At 45.3% G+C, this 27079-nt stretch overlaps 1 protein-coding gene across 1 annotated transcript; it reads left to right on the top strand.

The window, feature by feature from the left end:
• The first annotated feature begins 2874 nt into the window (after nucleotides 1–2874).
• Nucleotides 2875–27079, top strand: FBXO32 (F-box protein 32). Its single transcript, XM_041470847.1, has 9 exons — nucleotides 2875–3208; nucleotides 6294–6406; nucleotides 8117–8166; nucleotides 8836–8928; nucleotides 15798–15891; nucleotides 16703–16887; nucleotides 19813–19995; nucleotides 21178–21321; nucleotides 21998–27079. Exons 1-9 carry the CDS (start codon nucleotides 3093–3095, stop codon nucleotides 22085–22087), a joined length of 1068 nt encoding a protein of 355 aa, XP_041326781.1. The 5' UTR covers nucleotides 2875–3092; the 3' UTR covers nucleotides 22088–27079.

The following is a 27079-nucleotide window of genomic DNA, read 5'->3' as shown; positions in this document are numbered from 1 at the left end:
TTAAAAAGACAGGAGAAATGAAACCTTGTATCTGCCTTCCCTATCACTCATTTCTCTCTTCATCCCCTTCTGCAGACCAGTCACAACAGCACTTCAGAGTTGCCAAGTGATCCACATTTTTTATGATGTGTATTTTCAGTGACAGTGACATGTGACAATATTTTCAGTGACATGGATCTGCCTGGCTGAACCCACTGTCATGGTTTCACCCCAGACAGCAACCAAGCCCCAGGCAGCTGCTCACTACTCCCCCACCAGCAGGGTCAGGGAGAGGATTAGAACGGTAAAAGCCAGAAAACTTGTGGATTGAGACAGAGACAATTTAATGAGGAAAGCAAAAGCCAATTACACAAGCAAAGTAAAACCAAGAATTAATTCACTGTTTCCAATAGGCATCCAGGTGTTTTCATCTGCCATCTCCAGGAGAGCAGGAACATGGTTCCATCACACAAAACAGTCACTTGGGAAAACAAACACCATCACTCTAAACATCTCCCCCTTCCTCCTTCTTCCCTCCACTTTATTTATTGAGCATGAGCATATGGTTTGGAATATCCCTTTGGTCAGTTTGGGTCACCTGTCCTGGCTGTGTTTCCCCCCAGCCTCCCCTGTACACCCAGCTTCCTCACCAGTGTGGCTGTAGGAAAAACAGGAACAACCTCAGCTCTGTGTAAGTCCTGCTCAGTAATAACAAAAACATCACTACATTATCAACCCTGTGTTCAGCACAAATCCAGAACACAGCCCCAGACCAGCTACTGTGAAGCAAATTAACTCAAGCCCAGCCAAAACCAGCACACCCACTCTGCTTGGCAGGACGTGTTGACACGTGACAATGGACAATCAGGGACACAAGAGGTGGTCTCACCCCAAGTATCTCCACTGTTGCAGATTTGGTCTCCTCTGGAGTCTCCTGATGTGTGGAGGGTGGTGTGACCTGCAGTGATGCTGTTGAAAGATGCTTAGGGCTTTTAAATTGTAGAAGAAAAAAGCCAGAGATTATTTTGCAGCTCAAACAATATCTCCTGACACTCAAGAAATAGCTGGCACTGCCTGAAAGAGAAGGTGAGACCACTTCTGTGTAGAGTGGACTAGCTGGGCAGAAGGAAGAGACCTCAGGCCCAGGGCTCTCATATCTGGATTTTAACATCCACATGCACTGTGCCTCACCACTGCTCTCAAACACCCTCTGTACCACGGGGCTGCAAGAACCCTTCAGACGTGGCTGCTTTGAGCTGCTGGGTTTTCACTCGTGCTCCCACTGACCCCCTTTAAGAGCCACACAGGTGAGCCAGGGCAGCACGGGGACATGGGGTGGCCGGGGCAGCCCGGGGTGAAGCTCCGAGCATCAGTAGATGCAGCCTTCCCCACACCCCCAGGGCTTGTTTTTAGTAGGTTTTTTCTGGGTTTTTGAGGGTAAATACGTAACACTGATCCTTGCGAGCAGCAGATGTTCCCAAGGCCCCGCGGCGGCACAGACGGAGCGGCGGCAGCAGGACGGGATTAGCCGAGTTTATCCCCCTGGCCCCGCTCCCTGCGGCCCCAGCCCCGGGGACAGCCAGCGGGACAGCCACCCGGGACAGCCACCCGGGATAGCCACCAGGGACAGCCACCGGGACAGCCACCCGGGACAGCCACCGGGACAGCCACCGGGGACAGCCACCCAGCCCTTCGGGGGGGACCCAGAACACCCCACACACAGTGTCCCGAGTAACACTGACCCGGCAGAACCAAAATGTATGTATTGAGATACATGTACCATAGCACAGGGCAAATAGGTCATAATCCTAATGCAAAATGTCCTATATTTATGGACTGTACCATAGCACATTCCTAGCTGGGAAGGTACTCCCTCAGCCTGGGCTTGGATGCCAAAAATCCTGTGTTTTTAACATTCAATAAATAACAGTTTTACTAAAAAGTGCTGGTACATGCACCAAAAAAGTATGTGTAAACAGCATGTATATTTAATACATAATACTGTCATATATATTTATATAGCTTTCAGTCATACATATTTATCTATTTCAAATATGAAAATAAATAGCACTGAATGTAAAACCACAGTACATATAAGCCCACACAAATATATAAAAGATACGTAAAATGTTATATATACATGAACCGTTACAAGTATAATATAAATACATATAAGGCATATATTTAGAAAACATTCCCTAATATATTTTTTTTATATAGAGTTCTCCATATAGGACCAATATGTAACATTATATTTATTCTGTTTGTTTTCACAAGGTTCTAAATTGATTTCTTTTAAAAGAGACAGGAGAAATTCTGTCTGCCTTCCCTAGCACTTCTCTCGTTATCTGCTTCTGCAGATCAAACCCAACTGTGCTGCAGAGCTGCCAAGTGATCCTCATTAAAAGGATGACGGTATTTTCAGTGGCATGGATCTGCCTGAGTTAACCCCCTTTGCAGAGCAGCATTTCGATTCCGTGTGCTTCTATAAAGATAACTTTGCAATACATATAGTACACATTACACCAATATATACTGTTATATGGTGCAATATTGCAACACGTAAATACCTAAAGCATATTTATAACCCTATGAAAACATGCCTGCATAAATATTTATATATTTTGTACCAATAACTCGAATATGGGAGCCATATATGGCATTCAGATACGCATAAAACATTGTTTTTACGTTTGTTTGTATTCTGCACTCAGAGCTCTCAAGTGTCAGCGCTGGCAGCACCACGGCACGGCACTGCGCACGCGCGCGGGGCTCGGGGTCGCGCTCAGCCGGGCACGCGCGGCGCCGCTGGCCCCGCCCCCATCCCGCGGGCGGGGCCTGCCCCGATAAACACGGCCACGTGCGGGGGGGCGGGGCCTGCCCGCGCTTCCGGCAACACGCGCCCGCCGCCGCCACATAAATAGCGCGGAGCGCGCCCGCAGCTACCGCACCGCTGCAGCCGCCGCTCCGGGTACTGCCCTGTTCTGCCCCGCACCGTTCCGGGTACTACCTTGTTCTCCTCTGCCCCGCACCGGGTTCTGCCCTGCCCCGCACCGCTCCAGTCGCCGTCTCCGCTCCCAGTCCCGGTGTTGGTCCCGCTCCGTGCCGTCGCCATGCCGTTCCTGGGGCAGGACTGGCGCTCCCCCGGGCAGAGCTGGGTGAAGACGGCCGACGGCTGGACGCGCTTCCTGGACGAGAAGAGCGGCGGCTTCGTGGGCGACATCGGCAGGTAGCGGCGGCGGCGCGGTCCGGCCCCGCTGCCGGGCGGTGCCGCCAGGGGGCGCGGTGCCGGGGCGGGGGGGAGCTGTGAGGGGCGGACGGGGCCCCTCGCCCCGGGCCGGCTCAGGGGACGCCCCGGTGTCCGCGGAGCGGGGCCGTTGTGTGGGTGACCCCAGCCCTTTCGGCTGAAGGGCTCGGCCGCCCCTCCGGGCGTAGAGGAAGCTCCGAACGGGGGTCACTCACCCCCGGCTGGGGTCCGCACGTCCCTATGTGGAGGCTTTTCCTCCCCAGGCGGCCGGGCTGTCCTCATGGCTGTGGAGTGTGACGAAAAATCGAGGAGCAGATGAAACATTCACCTGCCCCGCGGCCAGAGGGCTGTGCCCCCGGGGAGCATCGCCGGGCGTCTCCTAGGGGCCCTGGAGGTGGCTGCCCACCTTCCCCCCTCAAAAACAACCTTGCTTGGGGCTTCCCGGGCTCGAAAGGATGATGTGTCTGAAGCCATAAATCCTCCCCAGGCCATGAGTAATGTACCTTACGTGCTGCTTGACTAATCTGGCTGCAAAACATCAACAAACCCCCAAGATGGTGCGGGCAGGAAGCTTTGCAGTGCGTGGGAGTCGTGGGCTCCAGCAAGATCGCTCCTGTCAAAACCAAACTTTCCTCACAGAGCTCCATCTTCTCCTAGCTGTGTGCTGCCAGGGTTGGGGTTGCTGCCACCGGGCCTAGGGATGGGTCAGGAATGCCCATGACAAAGGGACTTGGAGTAAGGAGGGATTTGCTGTGAGCCACTCCTGAGATGTTACTGTGCAAGGAGGCTTATGTTGCAGGTATCTCCTGCTCTCTTTCATGTAAGCTGTAAGTAAAAATCAAGTTTAGGTTTGTAATTTGTAAATAGGTAGAAAAATGTCTGGCTGATGGTAGTGTATTGGGAATACTGAGTTTAACATGGGTTTATACATCCCTTTTTCGATTTGCAAGCAAGGAGGTGACATATTGACCCCAGGCTGAGGTCCTTGCAGTGCCAGGTCCAGGTGCCCAACTGCTCAACCTGTCAGGATGCCCTGGAGAATTGTGTGGAAACCTGGCAGTACATAAACAGGGTAATAATCTGCCTCCCATGCTGGAGTCTGTCCATTGCTGCTGTCATGGTGGTTTCAAATTACAGAGTCATTCAGTAGGAAGTCAACAGGCAAGCGTGTGCTGTTGACATGTGAGATTTAAAGCAGATCCATCTTGTGCTCTTGGGCTCAGATTCTGCTACTGCATGGAGCGTGTTAACCTGACCCCCTGTTGGTTTTGTGCAACCATGATAAAACATGAGCTTGGATATTCCAAAACAGCTTCTTCCTTGCCGCCATATTCTGTTCTCAGGTTTTGGTCCCCCCAGCAGGAAGCAGCATGGATGGGGTACATGAGCAGCTGAGATGTTCTGCTCTCAGGTTTAGGTGGTTCTGAGTAAGCTGCAGCTGGCAGAAGTGTCTGGTTCCCCGAATTGTTGTTTCTGTGACTATTTTTCACCTTCAATGCTGCTGTTCTTCCCCTTCTGCAGTGCTGTGGTGGAGCCCATGGCAGCGGCACCTTCTCCACAGCTCAGATGCCCTGCAAGGGGAATGCGGAGTAGGAAGGGGGAGCTGAAGGTCATGGTGTTCTGAAACTGAGAGAGGTTTCTTCTTCCTCTGGGGCCATGTGCAGGTGCCAAACCAGAACACCCATCTGGATCATGCCATAGGGGATCTGGGTCCCTCCTGGCGCTGAAACTTTGACTTGGTCACTTGACTTTTGCATATGCTGGTTGTGTGGCCATGCAGACAGCCAGTGAACAGGTGAAACAAGAAGTCTTGTCCCACAGGTTTCATTCCTTTGCAGGAGACTGTGCTGAATAGCTGTCAGAGGTGTGTTTGGTATGGTGCTCATGTTTGGGTTTTGTTTGAGACTAAGCAGTGTAAACACATGGCCTGTACAGGAAGCTTCCTGGCTGTGTAAGGGTCCTCCTCGCTGTCTCAGAGGAAGCTTGCCTAGGGCTGAAAGCAGCAGCAGCATGTTTTGGCACCTGTCAGAGCTCCAGGGCTGTCTGAGCCACAGTAGCTGAGAGGCGCAGCGAGGTGTCTGGGACCCTTCCTTGAGTTTAGACCTCCATGCAGCCATGCTTCATCCCTTGCAAGCTGCTAGAGTAATGGGTATGGCTCTGTTTTGTTCTCCTGGATGCATGGCCTGTCTTCTCCTTGGCACCTGTGAGGCACCCTGCAGCTCTGGGCAGCAGGCTGTGTGCTGGGCCTCTGCTGAGAGGCCCTGGTGGTGCTGCCCTCCCCTGCCTCCCCCAAGGATCTCTGTAGCAGTGCTGTGGCTGCCCAGGGGCTTCTTAGTTTTGAGTTGTGGCTTGGATCTGCTGATATGCAGGTCTGCAGTATGTGGGGATGTTGATGCACAGCCTCTTTATAGCTAGCCTTTCATTGCCCTTGAAAGAAATAATGGGTTATAGATCCCTTCACTAATAATACAGTTACAGCAGAGCTCCAGCAGAAGCAGGCAATGGGCAGTCTTGGACAAGAGATCCTAGCTGTTGACTTGTGTAGTCACTACTGTGCAGGGTCTGGAAAACCATCAGATAAGTCTGAACCTCAGCTAAGCTTTTCCTGTAAGCTTGAAATAGTATTTTGTGGGAACTCTTTTGTTAATAAATATTTTGAGTAGTTATATATATGTCTTCAGGGATGTCTAAATATGTCCTTCCGTAGCAGTCTGACTGGCTCAGAGCAATCTGCTACCTACACTAGGAGGATATGGTGTTACCTAAGGATAGAAATAGGTTAAAGAGTGGAAAAGAACATTGCTCAGCAGTGTCCCAGCATGAACTGTGTAATCTCTGTTACCTGCTCCTGTCATGGGTGTCTTGGCTAGCCCAGAATTGAGGCACCAGAGGTTTCTTTAAAAATACCAGTACTGGATGCTAAAACTTCTATTTCTCAGGGGCAGCCTACAAGAAGGCAGCTTTGGAGGCCACAATAAAAACCTGTCTGTTTTTTTGTCCTTGCAGGAAATATAGTGTTCAACAGAATGTAGAAATAAACAGAATCCTTGTTTTGTGTCATTCACAGCTTTTGTAAAAAAGATGATCACAACAAAGAGAATCTCTTCAACAGCATAAACTATGATGTTGCTGCCAAGAAGAGAAAAAAAGATCTGCTGAATAACAAAGCCAAGACTCAATGTAAGACATCTTTTTGGACTTCTTTTTAAACAAAAGTTTCTGCAGAAGAATGGAAAATGCTTCATATCTATGTTTTTTGCACAGTGCATGAAGAACCTTCTACTTAGGTCAAACATGCGCCCATGTTTGACCTAAGTAGAGAACTTGGATATGTGAAGTTTAATGTGAAGATTTATGCCCCATTAGTAATCCCTGTTCTGAGGAGTGGTGCTGCTTGTGTTCAGATTTTTTGTCATTTGTTTGTCAGGAGAGTAATTTTTTCCTATGGTACATTCAGATGAACCAGTTCCAGTATTTTCCCCCATAGACTTCCTTGTGCACAACAGGCTAAATTTATTCTTCCTTCCATATGCATGTTGAGCACTAATCTACATTACTGGAGGCTACAAGCCTGAATGTAAGCTTTGATCCTATCTCTGTGTGCGGAGTGCATGAAAAATGAAATAAGATTTCAGCTCACTCAAAACAATAGAAGGCTTGAAATCCTTCTGTGTGCACAGCGAGCAGCCGGGGTCTCAGATGGGGCCCTGGGGGAGATCCCAGGGGAGCCTGCAGGGACAGCACGGCCTGCGTTGGGCTGACTGCAAGATAGGTACTGGAGTTACATGTGAAGGCTACAAATGTAAACATACCCAGAGGAAATGAGTTACAATTCCCACACTGCTATTAACTCATTGTGCATCCCCCAGGATTTTGGAAACTCTTGCCAGAAGTTGGCCCCTCAGTGTATTCAGTTCTCTGAACAAACAAATGTTACCATGACAGTTTTTGGCTGGATTCTGCTGTGACCTACCACTGAAAAGGGCTTGATGCAGGGTCAGCATGCCTGTAACTGAGACTGGGTCTGTCCTTGGACTTACGGTACCAGGCAGGAGTATATTTTGTAGCTTCAAGTTCATTAATTTACAGGCTGCTTTAGGAGCTCAATATTTTCTTTATGGAAAGGAGTCCAGCAGGGTGGGGAGGAGAATCTTTTTTTATATACTAGCAGTTAAATTGCCAGTGTGTGGTGAAAGTAGGGTCAAAAGCCCATGTGAAAATGGAGTGGGAGAAGGACTGAGCAGCATAACTGCTTATAGTACAGGCTCTTCTGCAAACAGAGTTAGCAGTATGTGCTGGGTATTGGGAAGTTATTTTGGGGAATGGATGGATCAACTCCCGTTCTGAGGGGAGGGGCAATTAGAAATAGGAAAATTTCGGTCCCACATAGTTTTTTCTTTTTTAGCAAGTTAGCTGCAAGCATAAGCATGCTCCTCTGAGCCTGACCTCACTGCTAAAAGCTCTGTTACATGCCTGGTGTCTCATGACATTTTTGCTCAACTTCAAATTTGACATACAATCCCAAGCCTGTAACCAAGGTAATAAATAGTTAATAAAATCAATAACAACAAAACCTGGCTGTCAGCCACACTTACTGTCTGGGACCAAAGAGGAGGTGCTATGGTATATCTGTGGCTCACAGATTAAACATTTACAGTCTCGAGGTGTGTCAATGAAACAGAAGCCTTTTCTGAGGCTTAGGGCTACAGTCTCAAATGAAGCTGTACAGAAACAAAGCAGCTCTGCAAGTTGCTAGATTTGGTTTCAAATGTGGTGGTGTAAACAAAATAAGTTAATTTGTAGTAAAAGACAGTGAATGTTAAGAGCAGAACAGAGATACAGCTCTCTGAGGTGGAAGATTAACTAAGTGAAATGTCTTTGTCCAAACAGATTTCCACCAGGAAAAGTGGATCTATGTTCACAAGGGAAGCACAAAAGAGGTGAGTGCCTCTACAGGTTCTTTGTTCTCTTTTCTACTGATTTTTACAAGCAGTGGAAGATCCTGTGCTGATATAAATCAGCAGAAGCTCTTAAGAGATAAGTGGAAGATCTGGCTTGTGGCTGGAATTTCAGTAATGATTTTAAGCCCCTATCAGGGATCCAGGGCTCAATGTACAAGGCTTTGTACGTGTGTTTAAAATATGACTTGTTTGCTTCCCTCATTTTAAAAAAAACAGCTATTTGCAGGCCAAGCCATAATACTGTTCTTGGCTTTCACCCAGTAGAGTCCTAACATGGAAAATCATTGGAATTTATCACAATGGCTCGCTTGCACTCATGGAGAGAAGTGGCTGTAGGAGACTGCTCTGAACTCGCACTCTATATTGAACCCCAGGAATGTGTGGCTCATTCTCACACATAAGTTCATGGGTCATGAGCAGAGCATGGGTCTCTCTTGGGAAACTACCGTGATCTACATTGGGCCATGCCCACTCTTGATGTCAGTAAGTGCAACTCAGCAGGAGCCAGGCCTGCCTGCTCTGGTTGTGAGCTGCTCCCATGGTTTGTGGGTACAGCTTGCTAAATTGAGTTGCTCTGGGTCAGATCTACCTGATGCTGTCTGGAATCAAGTCTGCCAAAGCATGACCCAGAGTGTTTTTTCTTCTCAGCGCCATGGTTACTGCACCTTGGGAGAAGCCTTCAACCGGCTTGACTTCTCCAGTGCTATCCTGGATTCCAGGCGATTCAACTACGTTGTGAGGGTGAGTCGAAGTCCAGGGTTTATTTTGATGTGATGGTGGTGGAGGCTCTAAACTGAGCACCAGTTGGGTAATGGGAAGCACTGGCAAAGAAGAGATGTCTGAGCATGCAAGTGGGTGTGTTAGGCTTTTCTGCATGAAGTAATTCATGGAAGTTTTGTGTGTGGATAGATGCCCAAATCTTGTCTTTAGTTTATTAAAATGGAAAGAGAGCAAAGTGGTGATCATGTGGAAGATGAGCTGTCCTTAGCCTAGAATTCCTACTACTTTTCAATTATGTCATTCACTTTTGAAACCCAGAAAGCTTGACTTCTAATTCCTGAGTTTTCAGTTCAGCTTCTGAAGAACATGGGCTGTCTGCAGATGCCACAGGGCATTGGAGACTTCTTTGCTCCAGAAGCTCCAGTCTGAGGTCTGTGGAGCTTTGTCTCCACTGATGTAATACAGGAGAGATTCAGGAGAGCTGAGCATTTTGGGAATGAGGGGATGGGCTGAACCTCTTGGTGGCATTGATCTTAACTTCAGGATCACAGTTGCTCTTAATCCTTTGTGACTGGCAGTGGTTTCAGTGGGTGAAACATTTGTTTAGTCCTGACAACATTAGTTAAGAAAGGAGTCATCAGCTTCAAGTTTCCCATGCTCTGGCTTTGCATAATAGGTCAGGGCTTGGCGTGGCCAAGGAGGTGGTAGTGGTTGGGGGACCTACTGTCCTGAGAGCGGTGGATACTTGTATGTTTATCTGCATGTGATCTGCAAATTGATCTTGAATTTCAGAATGCTTAGCAAGATTTGGAATTCAATAAGGTTTAAAAAAAGTTACTAACTTGAGGCTGTTTATGAACAGCTCCTTTTCATGCCTTGTGAGCAGCTGATCACTGGTGAGGCAACAGCTGTTCAGGTGTTAGGTTCTGGAGCAAGCAGCAGTGGTGTTGCTTTCCCTGTTAATCAAGTGTCATGAAAAGTGTCCAAGGAAGAAATTATCTGAGCAGGCTCACCTTGATTTTTTCACCTAGGTTGTCTAGGTGACAAGTCCCCTATGGAAACTTCTGTCACCCTGGGAAGGGTACAGGCATCGGGGGTGATGACCCACTGGCTGTATAGGAAGGGCAATCACTTGGATGTCCCACAACAGGAGTGGTGGCAGGGAGTGGGGACTCTGGGGGAGGCAAAGCAGGATCCAAGTCATGTAAACTCCAGCTGTCCTAGCTCTGCTGATCTTGGGACAACTTGTTTTCCTGCCAGTGCAGAAGAGATCACCAGGGCTGAGGTGTTTCCTGATATTGGAGAGATATATATACACACACAGCCGTGTCATCTTCAGGGGGATTACTGGAGAAGGAACAGTTCATGCCAAGGCCATAACCCTTTAGTCAAATATAAAGAAGGAATGTAAAATAAAACTTTAGTGCTGCAGATATCCCTTTGGCAGACTTTCTTATGACAGTGAAGAACTCCAAAGACCTCTGCTTAGCATGGCCTCAGGTCATGCTGTGCCACATGATGGGCCTCTGCTGCTTGGCCCAATGTGATAGATGTCTCATATGGGACTGCAAAGGTTGAGCAGAAGTCCCACTAAATTTTTTTGAAGAGCAAACTTAAATTTCAGTGAAGTCAGTGATGTCTGATGGGGGAGCTCAGGCTGACCTTCTCTCTTTTTCTCATGAGGACTTCATACACAGCATATTTGGGATGCTTTTATCAAAACCAACAGTTTTGAAAGCTATGGAAGGTGACATGTGTACTTGTTTCTACAAATTACCTCTCCTCTGAGCTTTTAAGAATAGCTTTCCCCCAGTAGTTTTACAGATCTAGTACTACTGAGAAGTATGAAGGTTTCTAAATGAGGTTGACTTGTGGTTTGGCAGTTTAAAGAAGATATTAAACCTGGTACCGTGGATCAAACTGTAAAGTTGACTTCTTAAAATGAAAGGCTTGTATCAGCCAAGTCTCCAGTGGATAGTGGTTCATAAAATGCCTTATATGCCAGATTTATTCATGAAAAGCTCTGCCTAGATGTGGATCATGTTTATGGTCCTCTGCAAGTTGCAGGCCTCTTAAAGCATATGGATGGGCAATCTGTCACATGGAAATGCCTTGAATATTGGCAGGCAAAACATTTTTCCCTTCCTTTCCTCTCCTTGTTCTCTCTAGTTCCACTCCTTGCTCAGGATACCTGATACTAATGTCATGCTACTTAATTCATCAAGTAAATGCTTTTCAAGGAGGGGAGTTTGGAATTGGAGGCTGGGAAAGAATGTGACAATGTCTGTAGGGGAAGAAAGAGAAAAAGATGCAGGTTTGAGGTTCTGCTGGCTACACCCATGTTTGCCCTATTAAGACATAAGCTGCATCACTTGCTGGTAGCAAAACAGGCTCTCAGGCTTAACATGAACTTACCTTTCTGAATTTCTCTGAACTTAAGTGAACAGTGCTTAAGTGTCTTCAGTGCTTGCTTTCTTGTCACAGAAATTTCAGCTTTAGATACACCCAAGCTAAGTTCTTGGAGTTTCTAATGGTGCACAGATGAAATGGGTACCTCCTGCAAGTGGAGTAGAGGTATGAGCTGCCAGAAGCTTGGCAGGTGTTTTTCATGGGCAAATACCATCAGCTGGAGCCAGTAAGTCCATGTAAGTGAAGCAGAAGAAATTTTCCTCTAACATCAATTTTCACTTGATGATCTGCTGGTACAGCTCTGGAAGTGCCAAGTTACAGGTATTGGTGTCATTACTTGGTCCTTTCTGATCCTTCAAATTAGTGCATCTGCTTACATGTTACAGAACAGACAGTGTTCCCTTTTTAGGGCTAATAAGGTGTGTGATTGACCCAGAGGACCCAAACTGTTGTTGGTCTGAAGCAGCCCTGGTTTCTCTGGTCTTAGAGAATTTAATGAAAAGACTGGAAGCATTCTGTGGACATAATTAATGGGAGCAAAGACAAAGGTGCCTGCAGCTCAGAAGTTGGTTTTCCTTCAGGAACACGGTGTTCAAATGACAGACTTTGCAGGCTGCTTCTTCAGAAAAGGATTTCTCCTACGATGGTTGTATAGTCTCAAGGGAAGGTGCTGTTTCTGGTCATAAAAACTTAGGTCATGTTAAGCAGCCTGGGCACAATGCTTCTAAAATAACATGATCTAGATTGTGTGCAGCCTTCTAAAGTAGTTTCTTAAATTTGCTTCTTAAGTTTTAATAGAGGTTAGCTCCAGGAGTCCTGGATTTATGCTGTCCTGAAAGAGTATCAGCTGGATGCTGTCTCATGGAGATCTGTCAGCACCTGTGCTGCAAATCATTATAACTCGCCTTGCCCTGGCTCCACCTGTCAGCTGACAGCCAATGTGACATTTCAGCCACCAAAAGTGAAGGGCTGTGACAGCAAGGTGGGGCTAGAGGAGGATTTTTTAATTTTTCATTTTTTCAAAGCAGTCCAGATGTGAGGAGTCACATCCCCAACCATCAGGAACTTATGCATCCCCACATGGTGCAGTCCAGCTTTCATACAGCTGGCTTGAGGTATTCAGTGGGGAATTTACACTTCAGTAGTTTGAGACTTGTGATTTTAATCACTACAGGGCCTTTCCCTTTTTGAGTCAAGGTTGTACTCTCCTGCTCAGCACAGCAGGACTGCTGAGGATTTTTTGGCTTTTTGTGCTGTAAGCCCCAGCAGTGGTTATTTGGGGTGTGGATTGCCTGCACACCCCTGGGTTGAACCAAGACTGGAACCAAGACTGTGGTCAAAGTGCCATCTGGCTGTAGCAGATCTAAGCAATGCTGCACACAGTAGTCATGGGTGCACAGCAGTGTTTTCATGGCCCTGAAACAGGGGCCCTAGTTCCCTGTCACATGGCACTGTTCTGTTTGCTATTTTTTATCTTGTGCTTATGGGAGGAGAAGGATCTGCTCTGCTGCTGAAGCTGAGAGACTTTGTTGTGCTGCTGCTCCAGGTGGGCTTGAGCAGGAGCCCCTCTGCACTCAGGGGAGGTGAGCAGGTTACTGTCATGCTGGGTAGGCTCTGGGATAACCTACTGCATCTCTTGCCTTTTCTCTGTAGTTCTGGCAAACCTCTGATAGCAAATAAAATAGGGAAGGATTTTTTTAGTGGAGCTACCAGGTCAACTTTCTCAAATTCTGAGGAGCTGGAAGAGTGAATTTGGGTTTAATACCCTGTTTTCCAGAGGTGTTGCAGACTTCCCAGCTCCAGTTAAAACTAGCTGGAATGCAATTACTTAGTGTATTTGAAAAGCAGACCTTTTAAAATTGCTCTTAACCTTTCCCTGTGCACTCTCTCCTACCATCTGTCCCTCTCAGCTGAGCGTGGGCTGGACTTAATGCCGCCACATCATAACACAGGCTTGCAACTCTCTGGTCTTTTTACCCTACTCAGCATTAATCTGAATTCATCTCCCTGCTTTAGTCTGTATTATGCAAGTGGCAACTTTTTTTTTTTATATATACTGCTGTAGACCCCAATTTGTCAATTTGTGACCATACCAGGGGCCTGTGCCAACACTAAAAGACCCCCAATGCACTGGAGCATGTGGGGCACAGATGAACTGTACTGCTTACCTGGTTTTTGTGTATTATATGAGCACAGAAGAATAAAATATCTTTTGATTTGGAGGACTAGCTAGTTGCTCAGTCAGTGGTCCCTGGGGAGTGGAGTAGCCCTAGAAGTATTCACAACATAGTTTTCATATGGAATTTCATCCTGTGTTTATTGCTGTAGGAGAAGGGAGGTGACACATGATATCTGAGCTGGTTCACTGAACATAAATTGAACCTTGGTAAACACAGACAGGGCAAATTGGAATCTGTTCCTTTGACTAAATTAATTTTGTACCAATTTAGTGTTCTGCAAGGAACTGAGATTTTTATCCTCATTCTTCTAAAAGAATGGCCCTGGTGTCCAACTCCTCTGGTATTACATTACATGATGCTTATTGTTGCATGCACTTTGGTGTTTTTAGTAATGGGCACAGTATTGCTAACACCCAGCCTGGAGGAAGCTGTCTCTGTGCCAGCTCCAGAGCAGTGCAATCTGGAGACAGCAGTTGTTTGTGCACAGACAAGCTGATCTGGGTGCATGTGTGGCCAGTGTACAGATGGAGTCTGGCAAATTGATCACTATAATCAAAGGTATGAAGGCTAAACAGTTTAGGGTAACAGAGTATTACAGACTACTGTGGGACATTGGTTGGGGTTTTTTTTCCCACTTATTTGTCCAGTATTTCAAAAAATAAAGATCTTCTATAAGCTTTTCAAATGTCTTGCAAGCTGCCTTGTGTTTAGTTATTGGGGTCTCATTTAGCTGATACAGCCAGAAAATCCACTGATGCTTGTGCACCAAATATTACCCAACTCTCCCACATCTCCTGTTTCCTCCAAACAAGCCAAGGAAACAAGCAGCCTGCCTTTGACAGGAGTTAGTGCAGGTCTTTTTTCATCTTGGGTTTTTTTTTTTTTTTTTTTTTTTTGGTCATGTGAAGTGCAAGATATTAATAGAATGTAAACTCAAAGCCATCTGATGGTGGTGTTGGCCTGGATATTAAACAGAAGAAGAGATTGGTCACTCGAGGCAACTTCACTGCTCCTAAGTGGCAGTCACATGCCAGTGCCCCAGATGAGCAGAGCAGGCTGCAGTAATACCTCTCCCTCAGCCCCCGCTTCATGGCAAGCTGCCGGTGACTTTTTGGATACATTCCTGTCATTCTTATAGCAGGGCAAACAGTTCAGCTCATGACTTATCAAGTCTAGTCAAAAGCCATCTTAGTTACTTGACACAAGTAGTTGCACCTTCTCTGGTCTCTCTGTGGTGCCGGCAATGGGATACTGGAGCTGCAGATGATAAAGGATTAATAAGCTGGTCATGTGGCAATGTGTTGATTGATTTGTAGCATAAAAGGTTTTTCCTTTCCTACTAAATTAATACAGAAGTCTGCGTACATCCAAAACAAATGGACTGACACGTGGGCAGTCTGTGCATTTATATAATGTTGGGGGAAGGGAGAAAGGCTTGTAAGATCACAGGCCACATGTTCTGCAGAGCATGTTCCATAGGAAATTTCCCCAGCTGTTCTTGTGGCACAGAGATGGGGAAGAGAGAGCGTCCTTCCCTGTGGGAAATGCTTCCGTTAACGACTGCAGCCCAAATTCACTGCTCAGCTTGCTCAAGAGTCAGGAGGTCAATGATGGGAAGTAAATACTAATTGAAAGTGAAAGCAAGATTTTCATTAGGGGAGGTTAAAATAAAGTAACAGGGCAGACAGGGAAAGGTGGTTTGTTATTGTAGTTATTAGAGCCAAACAGGGAAGGAAACTTTGGGAGAGAAGGGGTCTGTTGTGGGGAGGATTTTTGTTCTTCCTACAGTACTTAACCTTTCTGTCGTGGCGACAGCGCTCTGACAAAACCCATGCAACCCAGGAGTTGACGTAAATTGTGGAGTCTGATTCTCATTAATGGTCCATCAATAATATCCCCATCCACACAGGCATTTGCTCGTGTTCCCTTATGACACTGCTTGTTTATGCCCCGGTGTTTTTTGGTGACGCTGGCCGTTCCCTGTTCCCTGGTGTGAATAGCGGCTGTCAGTCCAAGCACCGCTGTGGTTTCTCTGCATCTCTGAACCATGAAATCAAGTTCCCTCTCCCCCCACAGTGAAGATAATTAAAATGCCTTTTTTCCCCCACCTCTTTTGAGTTTAGTTATTTGGCCTTTGCTCTCCTTCCCTTTTGCATTACTTTGCTCTGTTGTTCTGTCTCCTTTTTATTTTCAAGCAGCAAACAAGTCTCTGGACTGTTTTGCTGTGTCATGTGACTAGGAGTCAAGATTAGAAAGGTATCTCTGTGCTCTAAGGCTTGCAACTTCTATTTTTATCCACAGCTGTTGGAGCTGATAGCAAAGTCTCAGTTGACGTCACTGAGTGGCATTGCCCAGAAAAACTACATGAACATTTTGGAAAAAGTGGTTCAGAAAGGTAAGAAATGGAAATGGTGAGGGGGAGTCTGATTTAATCTGATGTACTTTGGTGAACCACGTCCTTAACAATAGTCAGGCAATGCAAAATGGGTGAAGAGGGGCTCCACTGTTTATTTTTGTAGTGCAGTTCTGCTTTCTTTTCCCTCAATGAAGGACTTGGGTGGGAGGGGAAGAAATTTCTGTAGTCTGGTAGGTATCTGAGAGGTGACTCCTCCTTTCCCAGCTTTGCTCACTACCACCCCTTCTGCATCCTACTGAGTCCTATTTCTGATTGCAGAAGATCTGGCTGCTCATGCCCTCGGCCAGGCATATCTGCAGTCCTGCTGCTGCCTTGTTGGCATTGTGCTGTACCTACTGCTCCCACTGCTCTGGACGGGTGTCTTCACCTGTTCAGGAGAATGAATTGTGGTTGAGATGTGGCACTTAGCTTGTGGATGTTTAGCTGTTCCTGAAGCCTGGGCATTGACAGCAGCCTGTTATTATACATAATGAGAAATGTGCATTCGCTGGGGAAGAGGTGCACATAGATAAGTTCTTGCACAGTATCAGGGGGGAAAACTGGCTGGTTGCCAGTGGCTGGAAATGGGAAGTGCAGCAGATCTCATCTGCTTATCCTGGGAGGCTCTCTTTCCATCTGCTGTCTAACCTGCTGTGACTGGCTAACATTTAAGTGCTTTCATCTGAAAAGAAAAGCACAGGCTGGCTCTCTTGGCCTGTGAAATTACAGCAAATAACTTGCCTGAAAAACATGTATATTCAGAGAAGGATTTTGACAATTCCCATTTTTAACCTTTCCTGTTCTTCCAAAGTCCTTGAAGATCAGCAGAACATCAGGCTAATAAGGGAATTGCTGCAGACCCTCTACACATCCCTCTGCACATTAGTTCAACGGGTCGGCAAGTCTGTCCTGGTTGGAAACATCAACATGTGGGTGCACAGGATGGAGAGCATTCTTCACTGGCAGCAGCAACTGAACAACATTCAGATCACCAGGGTAAGCACAAATCCTGAAAGCTAAAAATGTCGTCTCCATAACGAACCCTTTTTTTGTCAACGGCTCTCATTTGGGTGACTGCTTCCCACACTCCACAGTGCAAGCACAGACTTAGAAGGACCTGGAGTTGCCAGAATAACTGGATGCTTTCCTGGCATCACTTGACTCCCTTAATTCAAACTCAATGTACACAACCCAGGATCATGCTTGAGGTTACTGGTCACAGACTGTGGCTTGACTCCGTAATGGCTGTGAAGTGCTTTGTGAACAGAGCTGGACAAAAAACCATCTCCCCCTTGTCAGTCCTCAGAGGCCAGACCTCAGTGTGAAAAGTCAACTCAGGCTTTCTCAAATTGAGCAATTGCCTTCTAAACTTGTTTGTCAGACAGCTGAGGTTTTTAGATTTGTTTAATCTGTAAATTAAATGCAAATTTTCAAATAGCTGCATAACTTCATGCTTCCTGGCTGAAAATACCAATGATTCTTCCAGTAGTCTGGAGTTACCTGTTCCAGCTGGATGAGTCCTGCTTTTACAACATCTGTTTTTTCAACAGCATCTGTGGGGATGGGAAGGATGTGTTAGATGATAAATTTCTAGACTGACTTTACATGGGAATCAAATCTGAACTTGTTTCATGTCACACGATCACAGCAGGTTTGATGGTGGACTAGACTTCTGGAGCTCATCTGGTCAAACCCCTCTGCTCAAGCAGGGATACAAACAATAAGTTGCCCAGGACTATATATACTTTTTTTTTTCTGTCTCCAGTGGATACTTACTCCACTGAAATGCTGAAGTTTTCCCCCATGCTGATATCTGTGTTGGTGTTCTCCTTGTAGTCTTGAAGAACTCTGTCTATTCAGACAAAAGTACATCAAAATATTGCTTGTGAAAGGAACTGCCTTTTACACATACTTGTGTAGGTTTGCAGACTTTTTCTAAAGTAAATAAAATACATGTAGAGCATGCAAAAAAAATTCATACCACTGAAGATAACTTCAGTTCAAGCTGGAACAAAACCAGATGAATTCAGAGAAAGGAAGAAGCTCAGCTCTGTGCAGCCAGTTACTTACGGTGCAGTGAACTTGTGGTGTTTCTAAAGGGGAAGATGTCATGCAACAAGACTAAATCATTAAAAGAAAAACCAGAAAACCGAAAACCAACCTTGAAAAGTGTTGTATGTGCTATAGCTGCTTTATAAAAAAGACAAACTTCTGCCCAGAAAATGACAGTTTACTGATCTGTTGTGGTCTAATCTGTGTTGTGTCTGCAAAAAAAAGTAATGCTTGAAAAGAGTACTGAGGGAAAGCTAGTAGCAGATAAGCTTTTGGCCTGATTCAGAAAACCTGTAAAGATTTGCTTGAGTTACACAAGTTTTGTTTTTTTTCAGAAAAAGATATACAAGTGTAAGCTTTGTTTGGGATTTTTTTTTTGACCCAAGAGTCTCTGAGCTTAGTCTTGCCTGTTTTTCCCTAGCAAAGCTTATATGTAGACATAGCTCAGAAGAATGCAAAATACAGCCTGGCAAGGAAGAGCAGTGGGACATGATCCAGGGATCCAGTGTGTTTGCCCTCCCCCAAAAAAGGTGCCAGGCTGTCATGGAAAGCAATGTCCTCCAGACACTGTAGAGACAGTTCACTCCTCCTGGAGTGATTGTGTCAGGTTTGCCTGGCAGGTGGTGATGTAGAAATGGATGTTTTGGTTGAGAAGCTCAGGTCCTTGCAGGTTCTGGGCAGGCCGGCACTGAGGGAAGGCAGGAGCTGCTGCTGTGCAGATGTACTCATTGTTCCTTGGAGTCTCCCATGCTGTGGGATGGCTGGGGATGGGACCACATGATTAAAAGCAGTCTCATGCAGTGTTTCCCTGCTGCTGGTGGGCTGTGTGCTGCTTGTTGAAACAGTTAATAGCTCTGCCAAAGATGAGGCGGGTGCTGTGACTCTGCAACTTAAAATAGCAGCATCTCTGTGCAGGGTAGAGGATGAACTTGGCACATCTGTCTAACATTGTTTCTTTGTTGGAGCCCAATCCTAGAAGCTGCTGTTTGCCTTAATAAGGCTGGGGCTGGTTTTGATGCTGCAGCTGGTGCCCAGGTTGTGGTCCTTGCTGATGCCTTGCTCCTGTGTATAGCTTAGATTTCCCCTGAGTGTAGGACATGCAGCTCTCCTGTGGTCAGTTTGTCCTGGAGCTGTACCCCAGGTGGACTTGCGAAATAATCCTGGATCCTGTGGAGGCTCAGCAAAGGTGGATGGGGGTGCCTTTTGTCTCTTTAGGCTAGGATCTGCTTTTGTGTGGCTGAACAGCTTGGAAAACCAGGGCTGCAGCCTGTGGGAAAGGGGCAGATCCTTCAAGTGTTCCCAGAGGAAAAGCTGGCCCTGCCAGCAGTGACCTGGGAACCCATGCTGTGAGTGCTCACCAGCCACTGCCGTGGTTGCAGCAAGATCCTGTGATGCTATAAGCTAAAACACATGTCAGGAGAGCATGAGATTCCCAGCAGTGTGTGTAACCAGAACTGAACTTGAGAAGTAATGCCCATCTGCCTCATGGTGGAGAGACCTGGACGGACTGTAGCTGATAGCACGATACAGCCAATGTCCTGCTGTGGTGAAAGCTGATGGTGATACTTCAGGGAGCAGAGCCTCACAAGTATGGATGTGGAGTGGACAAAAAGGAGAGAAGGAGGCTTGAACTGCAACTCTCCTAATTATTGTACTACAGTTACATGTCCTCTCCCTAGAGGTTATCTCAAACAGTTATGGGGCAGAAGATCCAATATTTCCATGTAAAATGTCTCCTTTACTTAGAAGAGAGAACTGCTGCTTTGTTCTCTGCGTGAAGAAGTTTTAAAAAAGCAATAGCTATGCTACAAGCTAGGATTTCTTAGGTTTTCAGCTTCCTGGGAGCTCAGTTCTGTCTGTCTCTTCCAGCCTGCCTTTAAAGGAACCACTCTGACCGACCTGCCATTGTGTTTACAACTGAACATCATGCAGCGACTGAGCGATGGGAGGGACCTGGTTAGCCTGGGTCAGGTGGCTCCTGACCTCCAAGTGCTCAGTGAAGACAGGCTGCTGTGGAAGAAACTGTGCCAGTACCACTTCACGGACAGACAGGTATGAGGAGAGGTGCAAACTGACATCAGTTTTTGGTGTACCCCTCCCCAGAAAGAGTGTCTGCCCTGCATGTTCTCTTACTTGGCTGTCTCATGGATATGAGGACTGTGCAGCAAGCTGATAATATAAGCTGGCATGAGAATGGCTGTGAAGATGATTTATATAGAGGGTTTTACATGCCACAGCAATGATTCCTGAAATAGGAGCTTGAGGAATTAATCATACACTGAATTTCAATCCTAATCCAGGTGGGAACAACTGCATGACTTGCAGTTGCTCCTTGCCCCACGTGTGCAGGGAAAACGTGTAGGCAAGCTCCTGCAATCACCCTGATGTCCCGGGGACTGACACCCTTGCGGAGGATCTTTGTGGATGTGGTCCATGAGCTGTACTCCCTTGCCCTTTAGAGCAAGACATCCCCTCTGAGCTGTTCTGTGAGTGATGGGATGATATGTGGAAAACAGCCCTGCTGCTGCCCACTTCATACCTGTGTAAACATCTCTGGTAGGCTGGGAATCATCTGGGATCATCTAAACTTAAAAGCAAACAAACAAAAAACACTCTCTGTTTATGGGTGAATGTCTGGGGTGTTTATACTAGACCTCTGCACTTCAGGAACCGTGTGCCAGATTTCTCTGCTGACCTGGCTTTATTCACTCACTCAGTCTGACTTTGGAAGTGACTCTGGAGGAGTTATTTCTTTTATTAAGTGAATTCAAATCCAGTCTCTGCGACTAATGAACCCTAAAAGAGAAATGGGTGTCTCCCAAGCTAATATGATAAATCACTGTCTCTAGAGAAAAATACCTCAACTTTTACAGCTGTTAAATGCAACTCTACTTGCTGTGCTGCCCACCAGAAACAGTGGTCAAAGTAGTATGAGATAGGTCCCAGGGTTTCAGGCTGCCTACAGTGAGGTTGATGAAGGCAGAACAGACCCTCATAATGGTATTGAGTGAGGCTGTTCCCATCAGGAAAATGCTTATAGCTTTTTCAGCTATAAGTAGAAAGTAAGAGCTTCTTAGCTCAAAGAAGCTGAGAAGTCTTCAAAGTAAGAGCTTTCTCAGTGTTGCAAGGGAACTGCTATGGCACTGGCAAGGTTGACATGCGAGGGAGAGAACATCATGAGCTGAACAGAACAAACCAGTTTTTTGACCTGCTATAATTGTGTGTATCTTTAAGATTCGCAAACGTCTGATCTTATCTGACAAAGGACAGCTGGATTGGAAAAAAATGTACTTCAAGCTCATAAGGTGTTACCCACGGAAGGAGCAGTATGGTGACACACTGCAACTGTGCAGGCACTGCCACATCCTTTCCTGGAAGGTATGAGGTGCTGGTGGGACAGACTTGATGGGGGCAGGAGTCATGGGGCATCCAGTGCTTCCTCTGATTGCAGCTGGCTTAGGGTGTTGCAGTTCCTTTGCCTGCATAGCCTAGTGAATTCCTATATCTTAATTCTCCCTCAGCTATTAAGGCCCTTTCTTCTCTGTGCTTTAGCAATCCCAGCTTTATCTTGAATATGAGTAGTGTCCATTGGGACCAGAGGCTTGGAAAATGGGCACGTTTTAGGGCTGCCTGCAAGAAACCATTTTAGCACTGCCAGCAGCTTCCTCTACCCATTATATGCAAGTGGAGGTCTTGGCAACAGAATCAGCTGGAATGAAAGCTGATGGCTGCAAAACAGCTCAGGACAAAAATCTGCTGACCACTGTGGTGATATGCAAGGCATGTCTCTGGAGTTAAACTCCAGTAGGTGCTGGTAGGCTCTAGCCTCTCTTCCCTCAGAAGAGTGGAACAGAATTAATTGGATCCTTGCTGCTTCTTTTTTCAATGACTTGCCCCTAAGATATTAAGCCCAGTTCTGAACTGTCTATTATTCTGGACTCTGCTCTACCTACTTGCATGTGGGATGTCTGGCAGAGGGGCAGTGCTAAGCTGGCTGATGCTTTGGCAGCCTTTCTGCAACCTCTCTAAATAGAATTGTTTTCTCCTTTCCCAGGGTACTGATCACCCCTGCACAGCCAACAACCCAGAGACTTGCTCCACCTCTCTTTCACCACAAGAGTTTATCAACTTGTTCAGGTTCTGAACTTGGGTCAGCGCAGCTTATGCAATTGCTACAGGACACTGTCACAGAGCTTGGACACTCCATTTGTAAATAGTGTAAATATTCATGTTTGCTTGAAGCTCCTGAGTCAAGGAACAAGAGGATCTCTGAGAAGAAAGGTGAAGTTGCTCACTGACAAGCAGCACTTAAGGAATACAGACTTCCATAAGAATGGTGTATAAATACAGCATGTTGTACAGAGTCCCTTTTTTATCATCAGAGTACAAGATACAGGGCAAAAAGACCTTCATTTTTTGTTTTTAGAAGTTAAAAATGAATTTGCCCCACATCCATTTGAGAACTCTTTTGGTTTGTTTCTAATAGAGAGAAAGCAATATGAGGCTAGGACTGTTGAACTGTTCCTCCATCTGGTTTTATTTAGCATACATATTTATAAGTATGACATTTTAGAAATATTTATGAAAAATATCCCTGTGACAAGTTTAATAATACTTTTGTGTTTTTAAAAGGACACATTCTGAAGTACTTAGGATAGAAATCTAGCCTACTTGCGAGACAGAATCGCAGCATACCACTTTCTACCTCCAATAGATTGAGTACCTTTCAAACAAAAATCCAGTGTACAATGTGAACTTTTGTATTTTGTACAATGATTTAAAGGGAAATGTTTGTGATAGTAAGCATCTTTTCTTGTATTAATGCTTACCTCTTTACATTAGTTTTCTTGCTCTACTCAGTGCTTGAATGCCTAGATGATAGGCACCATATGAATACCTAAGAATTTACTCCATCCTCTTTTAATTTGTTGGTTTTATGAAAGACCATGTAAATGTGAAAAGAGAAGACAAAAGCATGAGCATTATCTATAAGGGAGGAAGTTCTATGATAGGGAAACAAAGGACTGGATTTAATCTCACAAGGTAAATTCTTATCTGCTTCATTAGGTTAATTGCACTAGTTGAAATCCTAAGTGAGGTTAGAATCTGTTTTTTCAAGCCCATGTTTTCCAACATATACACTGCTCTGTATTCCCACTGCTGTCAAGTGAGTTCAGTCATCTTGGAGCTGGTAAAATATATGGGGAACTGGGCCATTGAATCTCATTAAATAATACGGTTTTTATTCACTGGAAGACTGGCAGCAAATGTTTTGTTTCAGAGCCCTGGAGCTTAGGGAGTGATTAGTATTTAGCAGTCAGCACTTGGGTAAGCAAGGGATTTCCAACATACTGATATCTTTGGTTCTTTCTCCATGCCAGGGGCAAAGACCCAAAGACCCTAGTACTTTCTGCTTCCAGTGCTGAGCTGCTTTATGGGATCTTCTGACCCTAACCCAGAGCTAAATTTTCAGTGCTACAGAGTAAGTGGCCATTTCACCATGGCTGTGATCTGGCTCACTGTCTCCTCTGTTGCATGCAATGCTTCACTTTTCTCTACAGTGGAGCTTGAAGAATCCAGCTCATACACAGCAGTCTGAAAACATGCAGTGGAAAGTTTTTGCTGTTTGCTAGTAGATTTCCTGTATAGCACTTTCTCTGTGTATGATGAAAGCAGGATACCTCGTAAGGGTAAATATTTAGTGGGTTGTGTGTGACTATGTACAAAAATTTTGAGGAAAAGGAGTACTCAGGACAATTCAGGAAGAACTACTTGAGTTAATTATTGTTAAATATGCTGTTCCTTTTTTTACATTTTTATAACTGACTTCAAACACTTTTCTGCAGCTGTTTGTATTTTAAAATGACAGTATTTGCATTTTTGCAAACTAAATCACTTTGCATATTCTTGGAAGAGATGTGAAAAGGGAGAAAAGCTGCCTCTAGATGGAGCAGTGGGAAGAGGGGAAGAAAATGCAGAAAATGCTGTCGAGAACTGCCCTTCTCCAGCCACCTAACAGCAAATCCTGAGTTTTTGCTCTTCCAGAGAGTTCTGTGAGCCTGCACCACCCTTAGCCATGGCCCAGAGCTTGTCACTCTCCAGAGATGAGGGGAAAACACATGCAGGATAACAAGCTTTATCTTGGTGTTGATGCCCCATTCATCAGTTTGACTGCTGGTGGAAAGCATAAGCCTCCTGATCATACTCATGTCACCTGAAAGTGATTTAAAAACTCCTACCTTGGAAAAACACACTTCTTGTGCTTGTTTGGAGGATGTTTGTGAGTAAAAGAGGCCAGTTTCTGTTTTCCTTCATGCGTTGATGGCAGCGGGTAGACAAAGCTGAAATCTGGCTTCATGAGTGAGGACATTAAGGAGTGAAACTTGCAAGTGAAGTGAGTGAAGCATTGCCACTGAATTTGGAAAGTCCTGTAGCTCCTTTTTCCAGCAGTGAGAAGACCTATCCCCTTGGCATCTCTTGTTTCTGGCTCTGACCTGGGGTTGCTTTGTTTTGTAGTTTTGCCTCTGCCACCCATGGTGAGCCAACCTGTTGTGATGGGGAGGCAACAGTATTCTGGCATGAAATGCTGCAGCATTCTGCCTGCTCTGCATCTGTACTTAGCACTTACCCTGTGTGAGATTGTGACACTGAGTGAATTTTAAGCTCAGATTTGAATCTGGCCTACTGCATTCCCTGTGTAAGAAGATGGAAATTCTTAACACTGAGCTGTGATTTGGGAGTGTCTTGGCTCCAGCCATTGCCTCTATCAACCCTCTATCAACCCACTGGCCTCCTCTACCCAGAGACCATGGATCATACTGACAACAGATTTAATGTGCAACTGAGGCTCCTATTTATAAAATTTACTTCAATTACAGTGTATTTTTTTTCTTAGCACTGTAAGGGTCAAAGTGCTGAAGATGATTTGTTATACATAGACACTTGTCTGTTGCTTGTGTGAGGTCTTGGGAAATTGCTGTCAGTGTCCAAACTAGCAGCAAACCAAGCAACTACTGTACAGAACAAAACAGACTAAACAAAAAGAAAGAATAAGCCTTATTCAGTTACTGCCTCAGTCATTACCCTCCTGCTGCAGCAATTGTCAAAGATGGCCTTGGTCTCTTTGGGGACCCATTGTTTCTTGAGTGGCTGGTACAGGGAGATGTTGTAGTGAATTCAATACTCTTGGTTTGTATTTAAAACAAAATGCTGTTGCATCAAAATACCTTACTCATTTACAAACAAAGCAATCAGTATTTCAGGGGTGCAAAGGCATCTGCTTGGCTGAGGGTGGCAGAGTAACAAAACTGACAGTGATATCAGGAGCTTCCAGGTGGGATGGTTTAAGGCTGTTCTCAGGCAAAAAGGACTTCTTTATTTTAAGACAATTGTGGCAAAGCTGTTGTGAAGGGAAAAATAGACTTCTGCTTGTATTTTGTAAATGGAATGTTTGTTTCAAATGACATTTCACTTTCCAGCTAGTTGATGCATTTCCATTAGATGCGCATCAATTCTTATACTAGGAGAGTTTTTCCTCTCTTTGGGGTTTTCTCTTTCCAACATATCCAGGGAAATCTCCTTGTCTTTAGAGGATGTATTTAACTAGTGCAACAGCATAGAACATGGTGCTGTGAGGAGGAAAAATAGATCCATGCAGGCGAGGAGGCTTAGGAAGGGAGAGATCCTGGAGATCTGTTTCAGCTTTCTAGAAGAGGCCAGTGTTTGATGTGGTGGCCATTTCAAGAGGCACGATTTCAGCTGTACATACCTTAAGCCATTTATACTAACAATGGTATGCTGAAGTTTGATCATAAAGCGTGTGTACCTCCTCTTACGTTATTTGGGTTTCTTTTTTTTTTTGACTGTGGGAGTTGCTAGATCCTTAATTATGTAAAGTGATTAGGAAAATGTGTATTGCTCTGAAGACATTGCTTTGTATGTAAACATTTAATTGCACCCTGCCACTTTCTGTATATGGGAATATATTTTATATTGTTTTTCATTGCCCCAGGTTTTAAACTGTTTGTATTCCCATTTCTGTTTGACTTCAATTACTTTTGGGAAGCTGTCACCTTCTAGAAAACATACACAGGTACTAAACCAGCTTTTCTTGCCCAGAAAATTCCTTGGCTCTTAGTTGCTAGAATTTCATTTAGAGCAGGAACATTTCAAATCCTGTTGTGTGGCAAACAAATCAGATGTGCTTTTCACACTGATTTCCTGCTTGGTACAGCAAACCAGCGTTGTCCTCTGCAGCTGTCCTTACAAACGTGTTGCACATCTTCCCTGTAGATCAGCACCTTGCCAAAAAGACATAGCTTTAAATTAAGATGCCCCTCTTTGTAGCTGGCTTGTTTGCACAAGCACAGGCCCTGTGGAGCTGATGGCTGATCAGGCTGGTATAGACTCACTCCCTCCTTCAAGGTTTGGGACTCTGTTCTGCTTGTGCTGCTTTCTCAGCTCTTTGCTTGTAGTGATGCTGGTTCCAGGCTCTGAAGCTGTGGTCAGCCATTCCACACAGCTGTCAGTCTGTGGCTGCTGGGCTCTGAGTCTTTACCAGCGCCTAAATTCTACCCAGTGTCTTCCTCCAGTGATTTTGGTAGCAAATCAGCTTTGCAGGATCTGGCCCTAGGAGAACAAATCCATCTTGTCCTTGACACATGCTGTCTCAAGTATACAGATACTCTTGACACCAGAGAAATTCCCTCTCTATTGACCAAGTGTTGCTGCTTCTCCTCCTGGGAGGGCAACTGAGGGTGGAATTTGCCTTTCTTTAGCCATCCTGTGCTGCACAGAATGCTAACATGTCAGCTACCAAGAGAATAATTTGAAATAGCAAATGTGCTCATCTTTAGGAACTAATCTACAGTTATTATAAATACTTATATATGGACGAAAGCGTGTGTTCTATTTTTCCTTGAAGTTTTAACTAGAGATGATACGAAGTGAAAGGCATCCCTTACATAAGATTTCTGTTTAATATTATTGTGTGGTTAAAATTCTTCCATTATAAATTTGCACACTTTTTTCCTCTTTCCTTGCATGTTCAACTGATTTTTATAGCTGTTCTGTGCAGACAGTATTTTTGTAAAACATTTTTGACACTGAATTGCAATAAATGTTCAAACAATGTGAA

Source organism: Pyrgilauda ruficollis, unplaced genomic scaffold, assembly GCF_017590135.1.
Source record: "Pyrgilauda ruficollis isolate IOZ18807 unplaced genomic scaffold, ASM1759013v1 scaffold25, whole genome shotgun sequence".
NCBI lineage: Eukaryota > Metazoa > Chordata > Aves > Passeriformes > Passeridae > Pyrgilauda > Pyrgilauda ruficollis.
The sequence above is the reverse complement of the archived record's forward strand: the minus strand, read 5'-3'. Positions and strand labels throughout refer to the sequence as shown.